Source organism: Hypomesus transpacificus, chromosome 16, assembly GCF_021917145.1.
Source record: "Hypomesus transpacificus isolate Combined female chromosome 16, fHypTra1, whole genome shotgun sequence".
Classification (NCBI taxonomy): Eukaryota; Metazoa; Chordata; class Actinopteri; order Osmeriformes; family Osmeridae; genus Hypomesus; species Hypomesus transpacificus.
In genome coordinates, this window is record NC_061075.1 from 6,917,133 (window position 1) to 6,934,795 (window position 17,663).

At 39.7% G+C, this 17,663-nt stretch overlaps 1 protein-coding gene and 1 long non-coding RNA gene across 2 annotated transcripts; one reads left to right on the plus strand and one right to left on the minus strand.

The window, feature by feature from the left end:
- Positions 1–8,758: 8,758 nt before the first annotated feature.
- Positions 8,759–16,777, plus strand: clcc1 (chloride channel CLIC-like 1). The gene is made up of 10 exons (XM_047037192.1): positions 8,759–9,178; positions 9,323–9,430; positions 9,628–9,717; positions 11,581–11,805; positions 11,921–12,061; positions 12,669–12,768; positions 12,982–13,079; positions 13,216–13,362; positions 13,508–14,101; positions 16,323–16,777. The coding sequence occupies exons 1-10, from the start codon at positions 9,050–9,052 to the stop codon at positions 16,419–16,421; spliced, it is 1,731 nt and encodes a 576-aa protein (XP_046893148.1). The 5' UTR covers positions 8,759–9,049; the 3' UTR covers positions 16,422–16,777.
- Positions 10,531–10,904, minus strand: LOC124478765. Its single transcript, XR_006957267.1, has 3 exons — positions 10,889–10,904; positions 10,732–10,807; positions 10,531–10,612 (listed from the first exon to the last, which is right to left on the minus strand). It is a non-coding gene; the product is annotated as an uncharacterized LOC124478765 (long non-coding RNA).
- Positions 16,778–17,663: the final 886 nt, after the last annotated feature.

Sequence of the window (17,663 nt, forward strand, 5' to 3'; positions counted from 1 at the left end):
GTCATAGACGTTGAACTCGTCATTGACGTTGAACTCGTCTTGATCCAGGGAATCCATTGTTACCTCATTTTTGAATATAAGTCATACGGTTCAAAAGTTGCGTGTGTAAACACAAGTCCAACTTTGACACATTGGTGGCACTAGAGTGGTCTAATGGGAGACATGAAACTTGGTGTAGGTATAGAAGGAACTGTCCTTAATGAGTGTGCCAAATTTCACAAAAAGTTATCGAAGGGTTCTAGGGGCTGCCATTGACTTCCATGGTACAAGAATAAAAATAAATATAGCTGCAAGCAGCAATCAAAGGGGCCAAGCATCGTTCGATATGTAAATTCAGTAGCTAAAAAGCAAAACTTTTCATAAAAAACATTTATGTCATTTTGAGACAGAATTCGCTGGCTACATGTAGCAGCGTTATATCTACAAAGCACAATAAATCCGCTTCTTCTTGACTATAAACCCCCTGACAATGAAACGTTATCGTTAACATTATGATTATACTGCTAGACAGCTACTGTGGCATACCTGGTTTCGCTAAACAGATAATCCAGTGTCACGACATGCTTGACGACTGTGGCTGGATTCGATCCTACGACCTTGCGTTCCAAAGCAGCACGTCTTATCCCAGTGAGCTATTCTCGATGCTGAAAAATTCTGTGTTCAGTTACATTATAAAGAAATGGAAGCCAATTCTCCCGTGGCGAGCTTTGTCAGATTTCACCCAAGTATAAACGGCTGTAATTCAGTCCTATTTTGACATATCAAGGTTATTGTGGTAAAAAGATGATTAGATTACATGCTCGTAATGACATTTCCAAAGTTTCGACTCCATACGGTAAACCGTCGCAGAGTCAAGGCCTCACGTCCGCTTTGGCGTCCTCCTTGTCAAAATCGTTTGTGCGTTATTCGTGAACGGTTTGACTCATCGATAACATTTTGATAACTTTTTGTCGGCATGGTCTGAAGATGATCTGTTGCAATTTTCATGACAATCGGAGCAACGGCCTAGGACTAGTTCGAAAAAGTTGGCATTTCTTAAAATACAAATGACGTAAAAACCATAATGACAACAATGACGTCACAGGGTTCAATCGAATCGTCTGCATCCAAGGAATCCAATGATACCTCAATTAAGAAAAACGGTCTCACGGTTCAAAAGTTGTGAGCGTAAACGCACCTCCAACTTTGACGCCTTGGTGGCGCTATAGAGCTTCACGGATCGACATGAAACTTTGCTGACGATAATCAAGAGACCGTTCCAAATCAGTGTGCTCCAAATTTCAAAACTTCGCACCAATCGCTATGCATAATAATAATAATAATAATAAAACTAACAAAAACAATAGGTGCCACATTAGCTTTGCTGCTGCTTGGCCCCTAAATATAGCTGCAAGCAGCAATGCAGGTTCCTACGCAAAATGGCAAAATATTATAAACATGTACACTGTAGAAGATCGAGACTTGGACAACAATAGAGCAATACTACTTCATGTTTGGCTAACAACAAGAGCCTGAATGGGGATTAGAACTCATGAGCATAAGGTCACAAGTCAGTCTCTCTATCCTCTCTGCTATACACCAACTGCTGACATTTTACGAACAGAAAGGGCAGAGTATTAGCCTTTTATAGGATATTGAATGTCTCCTTGAGTTGATCTCTTTCCAGAATCTCAGGCAATGCACAATTGACAGTAATCATGTGGTCGGCTGGGCTGGGCTGGGCAGAGCTCAAGTTCAGCTGCTTGTGAGAATAATTAGTGAAGGTACATCAGCCGACTCTCTGGTCTTATTTAAATAAACAACATGCACAATCAGGGTGACCAACAAGATTATATTAACTAACAAACAATAACATTACAAACATCTAACTGAACGAACACATCAACTGAAATCCCTTGCAAGGCTGTTGTAACCAAACTGTTTTCCACAAGTCTTTGCCTTTTTGGACATGCTGCACTTCATGCTGGGTACCCAAGCGGCTGACGCTGATTATCTAGCTGTGCACCGACTGCGTGATATGAGTATTGGTTTTTGGTCAGCTTGGGACAAAGGTTAAGAAACGGTTGACATTTCAAAGTGAAATTGCATGAAATTGCGCGTGGTATTTGAGAATGATGTCTGCCTGTTTAACCAAACAAGTAATCAAAATGATGACAGGCCAAAAGTCTTTGCCTAGTTTCAAACCTCTGACCTTGCACTTCGTAGGACAACGTTTCAACCCATTGAGCTACCTGCAAGACTGTGATATTCTAGTCAGTTTCTGTATAAAAAAAGGAAGCCGTTTCTCCTGCAGCATGGATTGCTCGATTCGGCCAAAGTTTAAACAGCTGTAATTCAATGATCTTTTAACATATCAAGGTGAAATTGTGCATGGTACTTTAGAACAATGTCATCCTGTTTAACTAAACAGATATTCAAATTTAAGACGGGCTAAATGACTGTGGCCAGATTCGATCCTACGACCTTATACTTTGCAGGTCACCGTCCCAGCCCAGTGAGCTAATCTCAGTATTGGGTATATTACGTTCAGTTACTGCATAAAAAAAGTACGCTGTTTCTCCTGTGGTAAGCTAAAGTTGAAACAGCTGTAATTAAATCATATTTTGACATACCAAGGTGAAATTGTGTACGGTACGTCAGAGTGATGTCACCTTAAAGCCTATTAGGTTTGAAAAACCTTCATTCAAAAATGACATTTGATTTAGTGACACAAACATATTGAGTAAATGTGGACATTTACATAAATACACCCCTTTCACCCATTTTGTACTTGATTCAATTGCCTTAAGTAACATTTTTAAGCAGGCAAAACTTTCTTTCACATCGCCAGTGCAGAAATTGTCTGAAGGTGAGCTTAAAAAGATGATTGCAGGCTACATAGTGGAAGAGATGCTACCGCTGCGTACTGTAGAATCTCCATCTTTTAGGCGCATATTTGACAAAGTACCTGTGTGTAGCAAAAAAGCAGCCCTACCTGATCGAAAAACGTTTGCCTCGTACCGCGATAAGTGTTACACCGAAATGGAAACAGAGCTTAAAATGACATTTGAGAGTTTGGAATATATTTCCACAACTGCCGTCATTTGGACGAGCCATAACAAAGGTTTTCTCGGAATGACGGCACATTGGATTGATCCAATTTCTTTTGTACGTGGACATGCAGCATTAGCTTGCAAAAGAGTTAAAGGGAAACACACGTATGATGTAATCGCCAATGAAATCGAGCAGGTTCATTCAGCTTATGGATTTAACTCTCAAGTGACAGCAACTGTGACAGATAACGGGTCCAATTTTGTCAAAGCTTTTAGAATGTTCCAACAATCAGATTGTGATGAGGAATCAGAGAAGTCAGAGGAAGAGGTGACATTTACTGATGTTGAGCAGTCTCTCTCCACAGACTCCGATGGACATTTTTATCTCCCTCCTCACTTAAGGTGTGCATCACACACACTAAACCTAATCTGTCATGATGTTGAGAAATGGCTAAAAGCAAACAAGTCCAAAGTCATCTACAAAAATGCAATTTCAAAGTGTTCTGCACTGTGGACAAAAGCAAACCGTTCTTCTGTGGCTTCAGAGTTAGTTGAGAACTTTTTCAAGAAAAAACTCATAGTGCCAACTTCAACACGATGGAATTCCTTTCACGACGCCCTGTCCAGGATCACTGACATTCCAGTTGCTGAGTTAAATACTGTTTGCACTCAGTTTGGAATAAAATACTTCTCTGATAGGGAGTATCCATATTCCTAAAGGAATATTGCATTGTGTTGAAGCCACTCACTGTAGCCCTTGACATACTGCAAGGAGAAGATAACTGCTATTTTGGAACCCTTCTTCCAACTCTGGAGATTCTATGTCCAGGACGCTGGCACTGCGGGATGATTTTAGGATGACAGCATCTCTCCCTGATGTCATTGTTCAGGTAATCTGAGATTTATATAGATTGCTAAACTCTTGGTTATTTGGTACTTATTCTTGGTATATTATCTTTCATACTCCTCATAAAGTGAAGTATCTGATGTATTTTTTTCCCTTTTTTCCCTTCATAGGCAATCAAGGTACAGTTTCCTCTATGATGGACAACAAAGAAGCTCTCCTGACTGCAGTCACTTTACCCAAATTTAAATTATGCTGGATCAAAGAAGAGAAAAAAGACATGGTTAGGGCAATGCTTACAACAGAGTGCCGTGGGTTGCCCCTTGAAGACCAACAGCATAATGCTCAACATGACTGCTGTTGAAGCCTGCTGACTCCACTGACAACTTTTTTTCATTTGAAGAGGAGGATTGTGCCTACTCTGCTGAAACAGAGGTCATGGAATATCTGAAATCTGCAGGGTCTGAGCTGGGTGTTCTTAAACAGTTTCCCAGGATCAAGGTCATTTCACTGAGGTACAACACAGCCACACCATCAAGTGCACCAGTGGAAAGGCTTTTCAGTCTGGGCAACCTTGTGCTCACCCCCAGAAGGAACAGACTGTCAAGCAAACGTTTTGACAGTCTTACATTAATGAGATACAACCACTTTTTCAAAAATGAGGCAGGGCAGTCAGCTGAGCAGTAGAAATGAATTTAGTAGAAATAGTGGAAATAGTTTATTTGGCTGAAAAACATATGTTATCATACAGTATGTGTGATCAAAAGAAATTCTGAAATTACTACAGTATGATGTATCCCTAATCTAATGTAAATGTCTGGAATATGGTGTTCATTGCTTTGAAAAATGTAAAATGTACAGCTTGATATTTTACAGAGTAAATATATTTTTTGTTATTTGTATATTTTGCAGAGTACTTACATTTATTTTATTCATTAATTTTGCAGTCATTATTTTTTGTTATTCAGATATTTTTCTAAGGAATTCTGTTCATTAACTAAAGGTTACAGTGAATTAGAAATATCTACAAAATGTATGATATATGGTACTCATTGCTTTGAAAGTAAGTTTCATGTTTACAGCTTAATGTAATGTTTAACTTAAAGTTAAGCTCTTGTTATGCACATATTGTTTGGTAACTAAAGAGTAAAGAAAGTTATGTTTGTTACAAAAATGTTAAGTATTAGTAGGCTATGTTTTAAAAAGCTAAGATGTTTTAAAAAGTTAAAAGGCTAAACTATTCCAAGTTTGACTCGTATTTAATTATTTCCTTTCTGTCGTCTATCGGTCAAGGTTTATAGGGATTGTAAGAAGTAATAAATTATATTACTTATCGAGTAATTAAATTACTTTTCAGAAAGAGTAATTACAAAAGTATTTAAATTTCAATATTGATGAAGTAATTAGTAATTAATTACTTTTTTGAAGTAACTTACCCAACACTGGACTACAGCATTGCCAGTTGTTCCGCGTCTTCCATCGGTCGTCGCTGCCCTCCGACTCTGTCTCGACTCGCTTGGTCACAGTAACTGCCGATTTTGGCAGAGGAGAAGACACAAGTTTTTACAAGTTTCATAAGCACTTGCTCCATACTCTTCCTCCAACGAGGAACTCTTAGCTTTTGTTCTGAGGCAAAATTCGGTTGTTCTGAAATCGTCTACTTTTCCCTGTGAAAGCAAGCTGTTTCACCTTTGGCCTAGTTCAGACAAAATCTAAATTTCCGCAATCTGAATTTAAGCAATCTGAATTTCAAGAATCTGAATTCCTGCAATCTGAATTTTAGTAATTTGTATTTTTGGATCAAAATAATTCTGTTTTATTAAATTCGGCATACAAATAATTCAGATATATATTATATATATATACAGTATATATTCAACAGCAAAATATTTCAGTTTTTATGAAATTCGACACACAAATATTTCAGATCTTACACATTCAAATTCAGATACTTTTGTCAGCTTTCTAGCTCCATAGCTTGATGGCATCCGAAGCGGAACCAGAATGTCGGAGCATTAGCAACAACATTAGAAAGCCAAAACTCTTTCTAGCATGTGTATTGACAGGAAGAACCTGCCAAGCAGTGTTGTCGATGCCTCGAGAGAAAAAACGAAATGACCAGAGCTTGCCGTAAAGCAGTATCTCTTGTCATACGTATGACGTCAATGACATTTTAAAAGGCTTTTTAACACAAAGAAGCAATGTAACACCCAGCAATGTGTATTTCTTTGCCTCCCCTTTCGAATTCAACATTCAAATTACTAGACAAAAAATTATATTCTGAGAAAAGTGAATTTTGAGGGGTATAGCTCCATAGACCTCCACTCATTCTGCACTCGCCCGTTAGGGCCCTCATATAGCCTGGCTGCCAACCCAACTTATCCCCTCCCACCAAAGAATTTGGTCGGGAAGTTGGGTCTGGAGGGGCTCGATTGCGGAAAAACTATATCCGAACAGGAGCTGTTCGGACCAATTAAATTGTCAGGGCGGGCTTTATACGATGATGGACAGATGATCAACAGTAACGTAATCAACAACGTCACCAAAGAGCGCTGGGGTTGAATTCGTTTTCAACAAACAACGGCTGTTTATCAATCCGAAGAACGCTGAGAATGCAAGTACATTCTTTTGAAGAACCTTCTTGCAAGCCACCTTGCAAGAATTGTCTTGCAAGAACGCAAGGACGGAGAATGAATTGAGATGGTTAGGGTTTTCCTGGACTCGCAGCATTATGATAACACTGACTAACTACAAAGCTAAAAAATGGTCCGTCTACCTGTAATTTTACGTTTTCTGTAGCCCTTGCTAACTTACAGTACCTAGTGTCTGCACTGCACTGAGATGCTAGCTAGCTAGGTTATCGAAAAGTCGGAGCAAATTTACAAATTAGCCGTTTCATCAATAAAATAAGAACATTTTCAGCGACTGAACTGCTTATTTCTCGTCACATTTTAATTCAGATGCTGATTTACACATACCGTTTAGCTGAAATATGAAAAGTAAAAAATTACAATTGTGAGGTTTGTCCGCCTCCCTTGACATCTTGCAATGACTTCTGGGAAATCAGAAGCGTTCTCGCTGGTCAAGTCACCATCCGATGCATCCTCGATAAAAGGGGCGGATCAGGAACATTTCCGGGTATTTTTGGCGTTCTTGGTGACTTGTGTTCTTTGGATTGGAACAGTACTTGGGCAATAAAAGATGACGTCAAACGAGTTCGCAAGAACACAAGAACGGAAAAAAACGTAGATTGATAAACAGCCAACATATTACCAGAGAATGTCTAATAAAGAGAGAACTCCCACTCTCGGGGAAACTTCCGGGTTCTGAACTGGTTGCAGTTCCACTCAAGTTCCATATGAGGGCGCTAACGGTCGAGTGCAGAATGAATGGTGGTCTATGGAGCTATACCCCTCAAAATCCACTTTTCTCAGGATATAATTTTTTGTCTAGTCATTTGAATTCTGAAATCGAAAGGGGAGGCAAAAAAACACACACCACTGGGTGTTAGATTTTTTTTAAAGTCGCCTTTCTGTTCTAAAAAGCCTTTGAAAATGGCATTGACGTCATACACATCGTACGACCAGAGCTACTGCTTGACGGCAAGCTCTGGTTACTTCCACTTTACTCTCGAGGCATCGACAACACAGCTGACAGGTTAGGCTCTCCCTGTCAATACAAATGCTAGAAAGAGTTTTGGCTTGCTAATGTTGTTGCTAATGTTGCTAATGCTCTGACATTCTGGTTCTGCTTCGGATGCCATCAAGAGGGATCTCTGGTCGTAGTCAGTCCTTCACTAACCAATCAACATTCTTTAGCAGAATGCTAGTGTGTTATGGGCAACAACGATTTACCCCGTAAGAAATCGAAAGGACATATGTACTCGTTCATTCAACTTTTGACCTGTAATCCATGTTGAACATGCAAAAACTATAATCAAATCTGAGATTGATCAACGACAATCAGGCGAAAGAGACATATTTAGCTGTTTAGCTCCATACATTTACATTTACATTTATTCATTTAGCCGACGCTTTTATCCAAAGCGACTTCCAAGAGAGAGCTTCACAAAGTGCATAGGTCACTGATAATAACAACAAGATAGCCCCACAGCATTGCGGGTAGTCAAAAACAAGAAGTACATATTGTGAACAACCAAAAAATAGTGCTAAAGGGAAGAAACCATAAGAGCATGTAGTTAAACAAGTTAAAAATTACACAACATTAATCTCTAACTGCAGGTGTACCTGTAGGAAAGCAATAAAAATAGGATTAACTAAAAAAGAATACAACAGTTTAAATCAGCTACCACTAACCAACAAGAGCAACAGTCTAAGCAAGAGTCATTGTGAACCTTGAGGAAACTAGCGTTGGGTTCAGCAAACCATTCCTAAGTACCATTGTACTCCCATAGACTCCCATTCATTTTGCACTCAACCGCGATCACTCCCGGTGGAACTCTGGTGGAACTGCAACAAAATTCGGTACAATTGGGCTTAATAGGGAGTGGGCAGGCTCTCCTCAAACAGGCTCTGATATTACGTTGCTCTGATTGGTTGTAGGTCTATCCAATTGAGCAAAGAGGCATTTGTTTTACGAGCTCGGTTGACACACGCCCCATAGTCACAGCCCAACAGAGAGTTTTCAGACACATATTCTGACTAGAATTATAAATATGACAACGTCAGGCTGGCCCTCATATGGAACTATGGTGGAACTGCAACCCGGAAGTTTAGACATTAGGTGTGTTCAACTTCATGCAGCATCGGTGGCGCCGACAGCCGGCTGCCTTGAAGCGGAGAATGCCATTGGCTGCTCCAAGTCAACCGGTCTGCAGGCAGCTGCAGGCAGCTGCAGGCAACGCGGGCGCTGCATGAAGTCGAACGCACCTATAATCTGGAGGTACGCAACAAAGTCACCCGGAAACAAAAACAAAACAATCTTCCTTTAATTGGCTGCTGTAACGGCTATTTGAAAGGTGTACTTTCATGTTGATGTCCAAGCTTTATGGTCAACTTATCAAATATATTTTATTTAATTATCATTTTTGTGAAGTAGTATGTAAGTAATCGACAAGTGTTGTAGAACATTACCAGTAGCCTAGACATATCCAGCTAGCTTGCTATAGTGAGTGTGTTGTTAGCAAGTAAAGAGGTCCTCACAGTATTAGGCAATGCACATGGTTATTGTTTTAGTGTGTAGCCTGTTGTTGGTTGCAAAGGGGCAAGATGAGGAATGGATCGATCCGTACGATATGTTGAATTACGATGCAAGTACCAAGACAATGAAAAAAACTGCGGAGGTAAACTTTTAGTTAGCACAGTGACAACAATGTACAGTATGTCCCACCTAAATTGTACTAGTTAGTGGCTGTACCCTATATAATAGATACGTCACCTTACACCATCTTACAACACGTCATTAATGTGTCCTCGATCATTTACAGCCAACAAATTACGAATATGTGCCGACTAAAAGAAGAGATCACATCCAAGATTCTAATCAAATTGGCATTGCAGAGTGCAACATCAAAGTCCAGGGCCTACAGAAAGAGGTTAGTGAGGCTCTATTGTAGAACACGTTTGTCAATTATCCGTCTTGGATGAAGTTGAGTATTCCCACTGTTAATGCCTTGGTTTTGGGTCATGGTTTGGTTTCAGTACGGGGTTAAACGTAGCGACGAATAGAAATACAGCATGTGTCATCAACACGTCATGTTTTGTGATCCTCCTGTGTCCGGCATCCTGACAGATTGCAGCGATCTCGCAGCAGCCCTCATGTCATCCTGTATTCAAGCGGTTCATCACCAAGCTCCTGAAGGAAATTCAAAGAGTAGGCCTTGTAAGTTCTGAAAAGTTCTACTGATCATTACAGTTTTTCACAATTGTTAACACACGTTTCTTAAAACAATAACGTATTTCTCAAAACTGAGCACACAACTGAAAACCTCACACACAAAATGCTAAACCTGACACTCCCTTTTTTTAAGATGACTCTTTGCCATCAAATTTCTCACCTGTTTACAAAATGGAACTCGTGGTTTCATTTGGTACACACAGCCATATTTTCAAATGACACACACATACCACTCATAACAGTACATACAATAAGCATTTGCTGCACACTACCAAGCATTTATAGCATATAGTAGTGCAAAATTGAAAACACAATTCTCGAAATGGAACACACCATATGAATGTCAATGACTCTGGAGAATGAGCCATTTCAACTTTTGTAAAATGTCTCAGTGTAGGCCAAATTTGTTCATAGTCAAACATAAAACAGCACACATATGCAGCAAAAAAAGTTTTATTTTTTGAACAGTACAGTACTGTCAACGGGCCTGCTCAACCCATTGCAGCACACAAAGTGATGTTCCCACCACTCTCGGCAGGGATGCGCCGATGGTGCGCTGGCCAATGACATTTCTGCCCCGGCGCCTCCTCTTCACCAGGTTGAATCCAACCTTATCAATGAATATGTATTCATATAGCTCATTAGCTGTGTCATAATCCTGGATCTGCTGGAACAGACAGCATGATATTGCAAGTTACTGTATAGTATGGACACAGATGGGTCAACACAGTGGGGTACAGTGAGACACATTACAGGTGAAATACATGCATGTGTCAGTGCTGAATGTATGGAACTTACAAACTCTTGCCGTAACTCCTTGATGTGGTCTGTGTTCCGGTCAAATAGGACCATGTACACTTGTTTCATCCGCATGGCATTCCTGCGGAGAACACGGTACAGTGTAGAGAGGCTGACGGTCTGGATGTTTCTGAATGTGGCATGGTCAGCCAGGATCCTGGTTTGTATCTGTCGTAGTGTGATAGTGTTGTTTTCACGAACCATTTTCACAATGTCAGTCTCCTGTTCGGCTGTGAAAGTGCATGTTCTTCCTCCACGTCGTGGTTCTCTTTCAGTCCTGCAAAATACAAATACAGTGAGCACACTGTATTCTATTGATATGCAATATTTCAGTACACAAGGCAAATATAATTCATACCTGTTCTCCATTCTAAAGTTTCTAATGATGGCAGCAACTGTGAAGCGGCTAAGATTTGGTTGGACCCTCTGGCCAGGTTTGAGCACATGGTCAACCACGGTGGCCCGAAACTCATTAGAGATCACCGTTCTCCTTCTTCTTTCTCCTCCACCTCCTTCTTATCCTCTTGCTCCTCCTCGTGCTCCTCCTTGTCCTCTTCCTTGTCCTCTTCCTTGTCCTCCTTCCACTCTAACCCCTCTTCTTCTCTGGTTGTTGATATGTTCTAAGTTCTCCTTTGTTCACTAAACAAAACAGAGGTTCAAGGCCCTTTTTATGCTGCAGTCCTGATCGCAAATTGCTCACCAGACCTGAGTGTTTAGAGATTTGAATAGTTGTGTGTTGTAGGTTGATGCTATGAGACTTTACTTGAGAAGTGTGTGCAACAACTGAACATTGTGTGTACTGTTTTGACAACAAGGTGATGTGTAATTGACTTCAGTGTGTAAACAAGGAAAGTCATAGTCTAATGCAGATAAGGGAGTATAAAATAGTGATAAATTGGGTCGAGCAATTGGTAAATGATGTTAAGGTTGGAAAAAATTGTGCCAAAGCTTTGCTTTTTGTGTGTCAACAATTGTGAAAAACTGTAAAAAATAAGCCATACATTTTACCCTTGTCTAATCTCCTTTTCCCCTTTGTGTTTACTTCAATAGCCCAGTGACTCTACCAGTGAAGTCTACTATGATGCTAAGGTGAAACTATCTCATCAAGCCATGTCAGAGATCAAGACGCTTCTAGATGGCATTGAAAGCTGGAGAACGGGCGCACTGGATGATGCCCTCAGTCAGATCCTAGTGGATCTCAAACCTCATGACTATGAGGCCTGGAGGTGGCACTTTGAAGACACATTTGGTGTGGAGGTGTTCACAGTCATACAGGTGAAGTTTGTTTTATCTGTCTGTGTGCGAAGGTGTTGTTTAAACTGTTTTGGGATAGACCAATCAATGTTAAGCTACTGACAATATCAATGTCTTTTCATTTTTTCTCTTTCAGATGCTTGTCTGTGTGCTGATTATAGTGGCCATTATCTGTAGTGAGGTATGGTCTGTCATATCTTGGTTAGTCCAGTTTAGGAGACTGTTTGCTATATGCTTCTTCATCAGTATTGTCTGGAATTGGTTGTATCTGTACAAGGTGAGACACATTCCACTTTTGCAAGGCAATTATATTCAGCAGGGGTTCACAATTACAATTCAAAGAGGTCTATTGACCAACATTTTCACCCCCCAAAGGTAGAATGGAGCGCTGTCTGGGACTTTCCCAGCTGCGCTGAGCCAGCGCAAAATTATCAACACATAATATATTGATATTGAAAATAGTGGGTGCTTCATCAGGATTTAACAATTATTTATGAGAAATTGTATCTAGTTCCAGATGGAACCTTCGCTCGGTCTGCTAATTGTGCACCCCTGATATACAGTATTTATCACTATGTATAACGTATTAAGTGTCAGCAAGAATTGGAGTAATTGAATACATCCATTGTTGTTCATGTTGTTTAATTGTAACTTGTTTAACTACATGCTATAATGGTTCTTCCCTTTGGCACTTATTAGTTTTTTCACAATGTATGCTTCATTTTCTGGCATTCCGCAATGTTTGGGGCTATCTTGTTGTTATGATCAGTGACCTATGCACTTTTGTAAAGCTCTCTCTTGGAAGTTGCTTTGGATAAAAGCGTCTGCTAAATGAATACATGTAAATGTGTTTTTTTCGTGTTGTTACTCTCCCTACCTGTCAGATTGCTTTTGCAGAGCACCAAAACAACTTTGTTAAGATGGAGGGTTTCAATGAAAAGTGCTCTGGCTTGAGAAAAATTGACTGGAGCGATAACTTAAAGGGTGAGACAGTGATGGGATTGCATACCGTTTTGGGAAATCTTTATTTTGTAATGCCCCTAATTAGTTGATGGTTTTTTTTATGCTACATGCGTGTTTGTCAGTGCATACTGTATGCGTTTAAACCATCAATGCGGCTTCCAAAGAATAAAGAGTTACCACATAAATGATTAGCACTGTATGTTTAGAGAAATGTCTTTTCTGTCTTTTCTGCAGAGTGGTACAGAAGCACCTGGACACTTCAGGATGATCCCTGTAAGAAGTACTACGAAGTCGTCTATGTTAATCCAATCTTAATTGTACCTCCAACCAAGGTAATTAAGTCATAGGATTGGCCTCACCCAGGGTATTTCATTATTATAATGACAGTAGAGTAGGTAGATTTGACTGTCAGATCCTACACATAGGATATGACAGTATCCACTTAATAATTTAATTTTTTCTATGCAGGCCATCTCTGTCACCATCACCACGTTCATCACGGAGCCATTGAAGCACATTGGCCAGGGTATTAGTGACTTTCTCAGAGCTCTTCTCAAGGACCTGCCAGTCACTCTGCAGATTCCAGTTCTTCTCACCATTGTGTTGTCCATCTTGGTATGGAAATGCAAAAACTGATTTCAAACATACTTGGGCGTAGACTACAATGCACTCTACAGTATCCACAGTTTGTACAGTTACAAATCACTTGTTAATGTTTCTGCATTGAAATTCCATCAGTGAGTGATATATTTTTCTCAAGGTCTTCCTGTATGGCAGTGTCCAAGCAGCTTTCCAGCACGGTATCCTCAGGCCACTGACAGGCCACCGCAGGGACCCCCCTCCTCCTGTATTGGGCCAGCAACTACACGAGCCCCAACTCCAGCCTGCTCAACTGAGGGACCGTCTAGCCGAGGGGGATGCACCTCAACCTGCTCCTCATCCGGCCCCAGTACAGAGAAACAATCTTCGGCAAAGGAGGCCAAATAGGGTCCGAATCGAGACTGTCTACGCAGAAAACCTCGGTCGGAATGCTGACCAGCTGTTCAGTGATGATGTTGACTCACAGACACTGGAGAGTGTCAGTGAGGCGGAACTTACCGAGGGGTTCTCCAACTCAGTGGAGAGTGACCCTACGACTGGGCAGGAAGTCCAGAAAGAGATAGAAGGAGCTACAGCGAGCAGCATAGTGAGGGACTTGCAGGTCAAAACCTCTCAGGCTAGGGCGAATGACTCTCGGACTAAAGTAAAAGCCAACAAGGACGGTATTTCAGCTGATTCTCATCTCTCAGACAACCAAGCTAGGACGACGAATGAAGGACAACCCTCATTAACAGCACGAGGGAATGATGCACAGGTAAACATTAATTAACGTGTTCTTTTTCAACCTAAACTGAACAAAATAGGCTACTATGTTTATTATTATAGTCTTAGTAATGTACATATATGGTCCCCTCTTTGCTTGTTTAAATGCTACAGCATTGTACATGCATAAATGGAATGGTTATTCAGATGCTTCAGAAATTGGTAAATAAGAACTTGTTTGCTTTCTTGTTACTTCTCTCCATATACATCATATATTTTTAATCCCTTTGTGCTTTTGTTTTCCTGAGGCCTGTTCCATAAAGCGAGTTTACCGAATAAGCCAGACTTATGTCAGTTAGTCGGACTCATTTCTTGTTCATTCGGTTCCATTAAGCTAGCTCAACGTAGTTCGAACTCGGTTACTATGGCAACTTGGGCTACGAAACTAGTCTGGTCAGGGTCAGACTAACTATCAGGCTTAGCGTGACTTGGTGCTTAACCAGACGTCCCTGTAACACTGACCCAACGGGAAGACGATGATTTACCACTTATATTCTCATTTTCTTATTCTCATCAGTTCAACATTGATAGAAAATCAACGTAAATAGCCTACATAGGCTACAACATTTAGCCTAATGCATTAAACAATGATGAAAAATGCTTTGATAGGCTACGCACCATAGCCGTTAAATGTATGGATGTTAGTTTGTGATTTAAAATGTTTAGGCATCAGGCATAGGCCTACATCTCAATCTAAATTATCAGAGTATAATTATCATAGCAATATAATTGTTAACAGTAGCCTAGCCTACAATTGCAAAACAAACCTAAATCCGCCCTCCATTTCCCCGACACCAAATCCATGTTAAAAAGTTAGCACTAGGCTAACTGGATAATGTTTTAATTAATAGTAGGCTATTTATTTTAAACAATGTCAAAAAAGTCAATATAGATTAGTTTAGAGCAGGGGTGTCAAACTCATTTCGCATCGTGGGCCACATACGGCCTAGGGAGATGTCAAGTGGGCCGGACCATAAAAATTATACCATACTCTGCTATAAATAACCAAAATATCATGTCTTTCTTCTGTGTTATCTAGTTTAATTGATAAAAAGACCATATCGTATAAAGTCCGTCCAACCGCTTTAACAAGTAATGATCTCTTCGGTGGTGTAGTTGGTTAAAGCGTTGTACGACTACATACTGTTAATGCGAATCTGGGATCCCAAGTTCGCGCCCCAGTCCAGTGAATCTCGTACGATATTCTTTAATTTTTACTGTGAGAAAATGACATAATTCTAAAGGCCTACGGATGTATCACAACATTTTAATGTGTGAGCACTAATATCAGATCAAAATGAACACATGTAGCCTTAATTAAATATTGAATAACGTAGGGTAGTCTACCGTCGGAGACAACCACTACGCCTCATTCAGCCAGTTTAAACGGCTGCTAGATGACGCTGTTCATTTTCAAAGCGCCGATAGTTCGGCTCTTTGGGCCGGCACAATCCGGAAGAAACCACCAAAGCTTCACAAGGCATCGTTCGCCCATCCCTAGTAGAGACCAAGGTATTAACAACGTCACAAGCAGCAGATGGCGCATTGATACCGTCTGCTGTTTTCAGTCTGTCTCAGTGATGCGGCTTGTCTTCTACTCTGATGGAAAGAGTGCGCCCCTTAGCGGATAATCCATGAATTGCAGCGAATTAAAAATATTAATTCCATGTCTTTTATGCATTTTTTCCACTTTCAAATGATCCTGCGGGCCTGATCGAACCTCCTTGGGGGCCTGGTTTAGAGGGTAATTAATCAACGAAGGTCTTATCTTTCATGACGTCAATCATGGCGTGTCATTTTACTTTGATTGAAGCGGTGGATGAAGAAGCTGTCATTGTACACGATTTAAAGGGGACGTTCTAATTAGCTTGACTACGTAAATCTGACTTGAATTAGTAGGACTGCGTGAGCTGAATTTGGCCTTTATGGAACCGCTTAAGCCCCGCTTGACTAATTAAACTTATTCAAGTCTGGTTTAGGACTTTTTTGAGCGGCCTTTATGGAATAGGCCCCTGGTCAATGTGCATGTTTTCTCAACACTATTATAAAACTAGCTTTCCTGAAAAACTTTTATGTTCAAGCATTACATTTTGTATTGTTTTTATTATTGTATTGACATCCTTGTGAATGACAAACCTTTACATTTGGTGGAGATTGTTGGGGTTGCTAGATAATTCTCACTAATATCCCTCTCTTCTAAATGTTCTTAATAGGTTCATGATGCCTTAAGTAAGTCTTCAAACGTCACTGGACAACATATTGACACAATTGGATTGCCTGTACAAGAAACTGCGCCAACATCACAAGAGTGAACTTTGTTGTTCCTGCTAAAAGCAATATGTAATTTTCTATCAGTGTTTGGGTTTCCAGGCTGTTATTTCAGACTGACCTTTTTTCTTTTCTTTTTTAATGTGTAACATCTTGTGGTTTTATCAGAAAGGTATTTGCATGAGGTATTTGGAGTTGTATATCATGGAATGCTACAATTTGAGATATTATATTATTGTGACTTTGTGCCTTTTTGTGGCCTATTATTAAAAAAATATATACATTATATAATTGTATTCGATTACAGTTGTTTTTCTAACTAAATCTATTGCATTGTTAATTATTCACGTATTTGTGAAATAAGTGGAGCAATAGTAAATAAAAAAACTTTCCTCTTCAATGGTTTGGCTTCATTAAAACCCATTTGTGATCTCCTTAGTATTATAAAGTGTACAGTATGTTGGTTTATAGACGATACCAGAACCAACTAGTGGCTTGTCCACATTTATTTGTGCAAATAATTTAAGAATTCAGTTACAGACCACATATAAATGGTATCTTTTCAGACAAACCATAGATACATTTCGAATGTTACTGTATAATTACGTAGGCATGCTTCCACTTTCTATGCTAAATCTTTACTGGAAGTTATGCTTAACTAGTCTTGTTATTCGCACAATGCATCCATAAAACTTAAGCTTTGCGTTTCTTTATCCCCGCAGTCGTTTGGTATGCAAATATGTCCATGGTTATTGTTGGTTGATAAATGGAGTTCAGAACCATTGTGTAAAAGCATTGTGACACTCAAGGCTCATATCTTTGGCACTTCCTGCAGCCTCCAAATTACATGGAACAAACTGTAGAAACAGGACAGTTAAGATTTGTTTGGTGAAGGCTTGCATACCTTTTGGTTGTACATATTTTTGTTGGAGTAAGCCCTACATTAACCTTAACCACAAAGTGTTAATCCAAAAGTCAAATGTATAATTTGTAATGATGTTGAATGGCAAACCAATACATACAGAATGAAATAATCAATATTTTTTAAATATGTAGAGCATATTTAACAAAACACACAGGATTCAGAAAGATTTGTCTAATATCTTAGGAACTGTTTTGTTTAAAAAGTTAAGGCCTAGGGCTATAATGTAAAACAATGATTTTTTTATTGAAAATATTTATGGTATGTGTTGATTCTTATTTTATTGAGAGAAATGCTTGTAAACAAAGAAAACTAATGTAACCTGGCTGTGCTGACTGACAGGGAACTGCAATTTAAAAGTGTA

What these genes read in the sequence shown, in the direction of transcription:
- clcc1 (XM_047037192.1), top strand. Translation starts at nt 9,050, where the DNA reads ATGCACATGGTTATTGTTTTAGTGTGTAGCCTGTTGTTGGTTGCAAAG. An exon ending in AGGTGTTCACAGTCATACAG is followed by an intron (nt 11,806 to 11,920) that starts GTGAAGTTTGTT and finishes TTTCTCTTTCAG; the next exon opens with ATGCTTGTCTGTGTGCTGAT. An exon ending in CCATTGTGTTGTCCATCTTG is followed by an intron (nt 13,363 to 13,507) that starts GTATGGAAATGC and finishes ATTTTTCTCAAG; the next exon opens with GTCTTCCTGTATGGCAGTGT.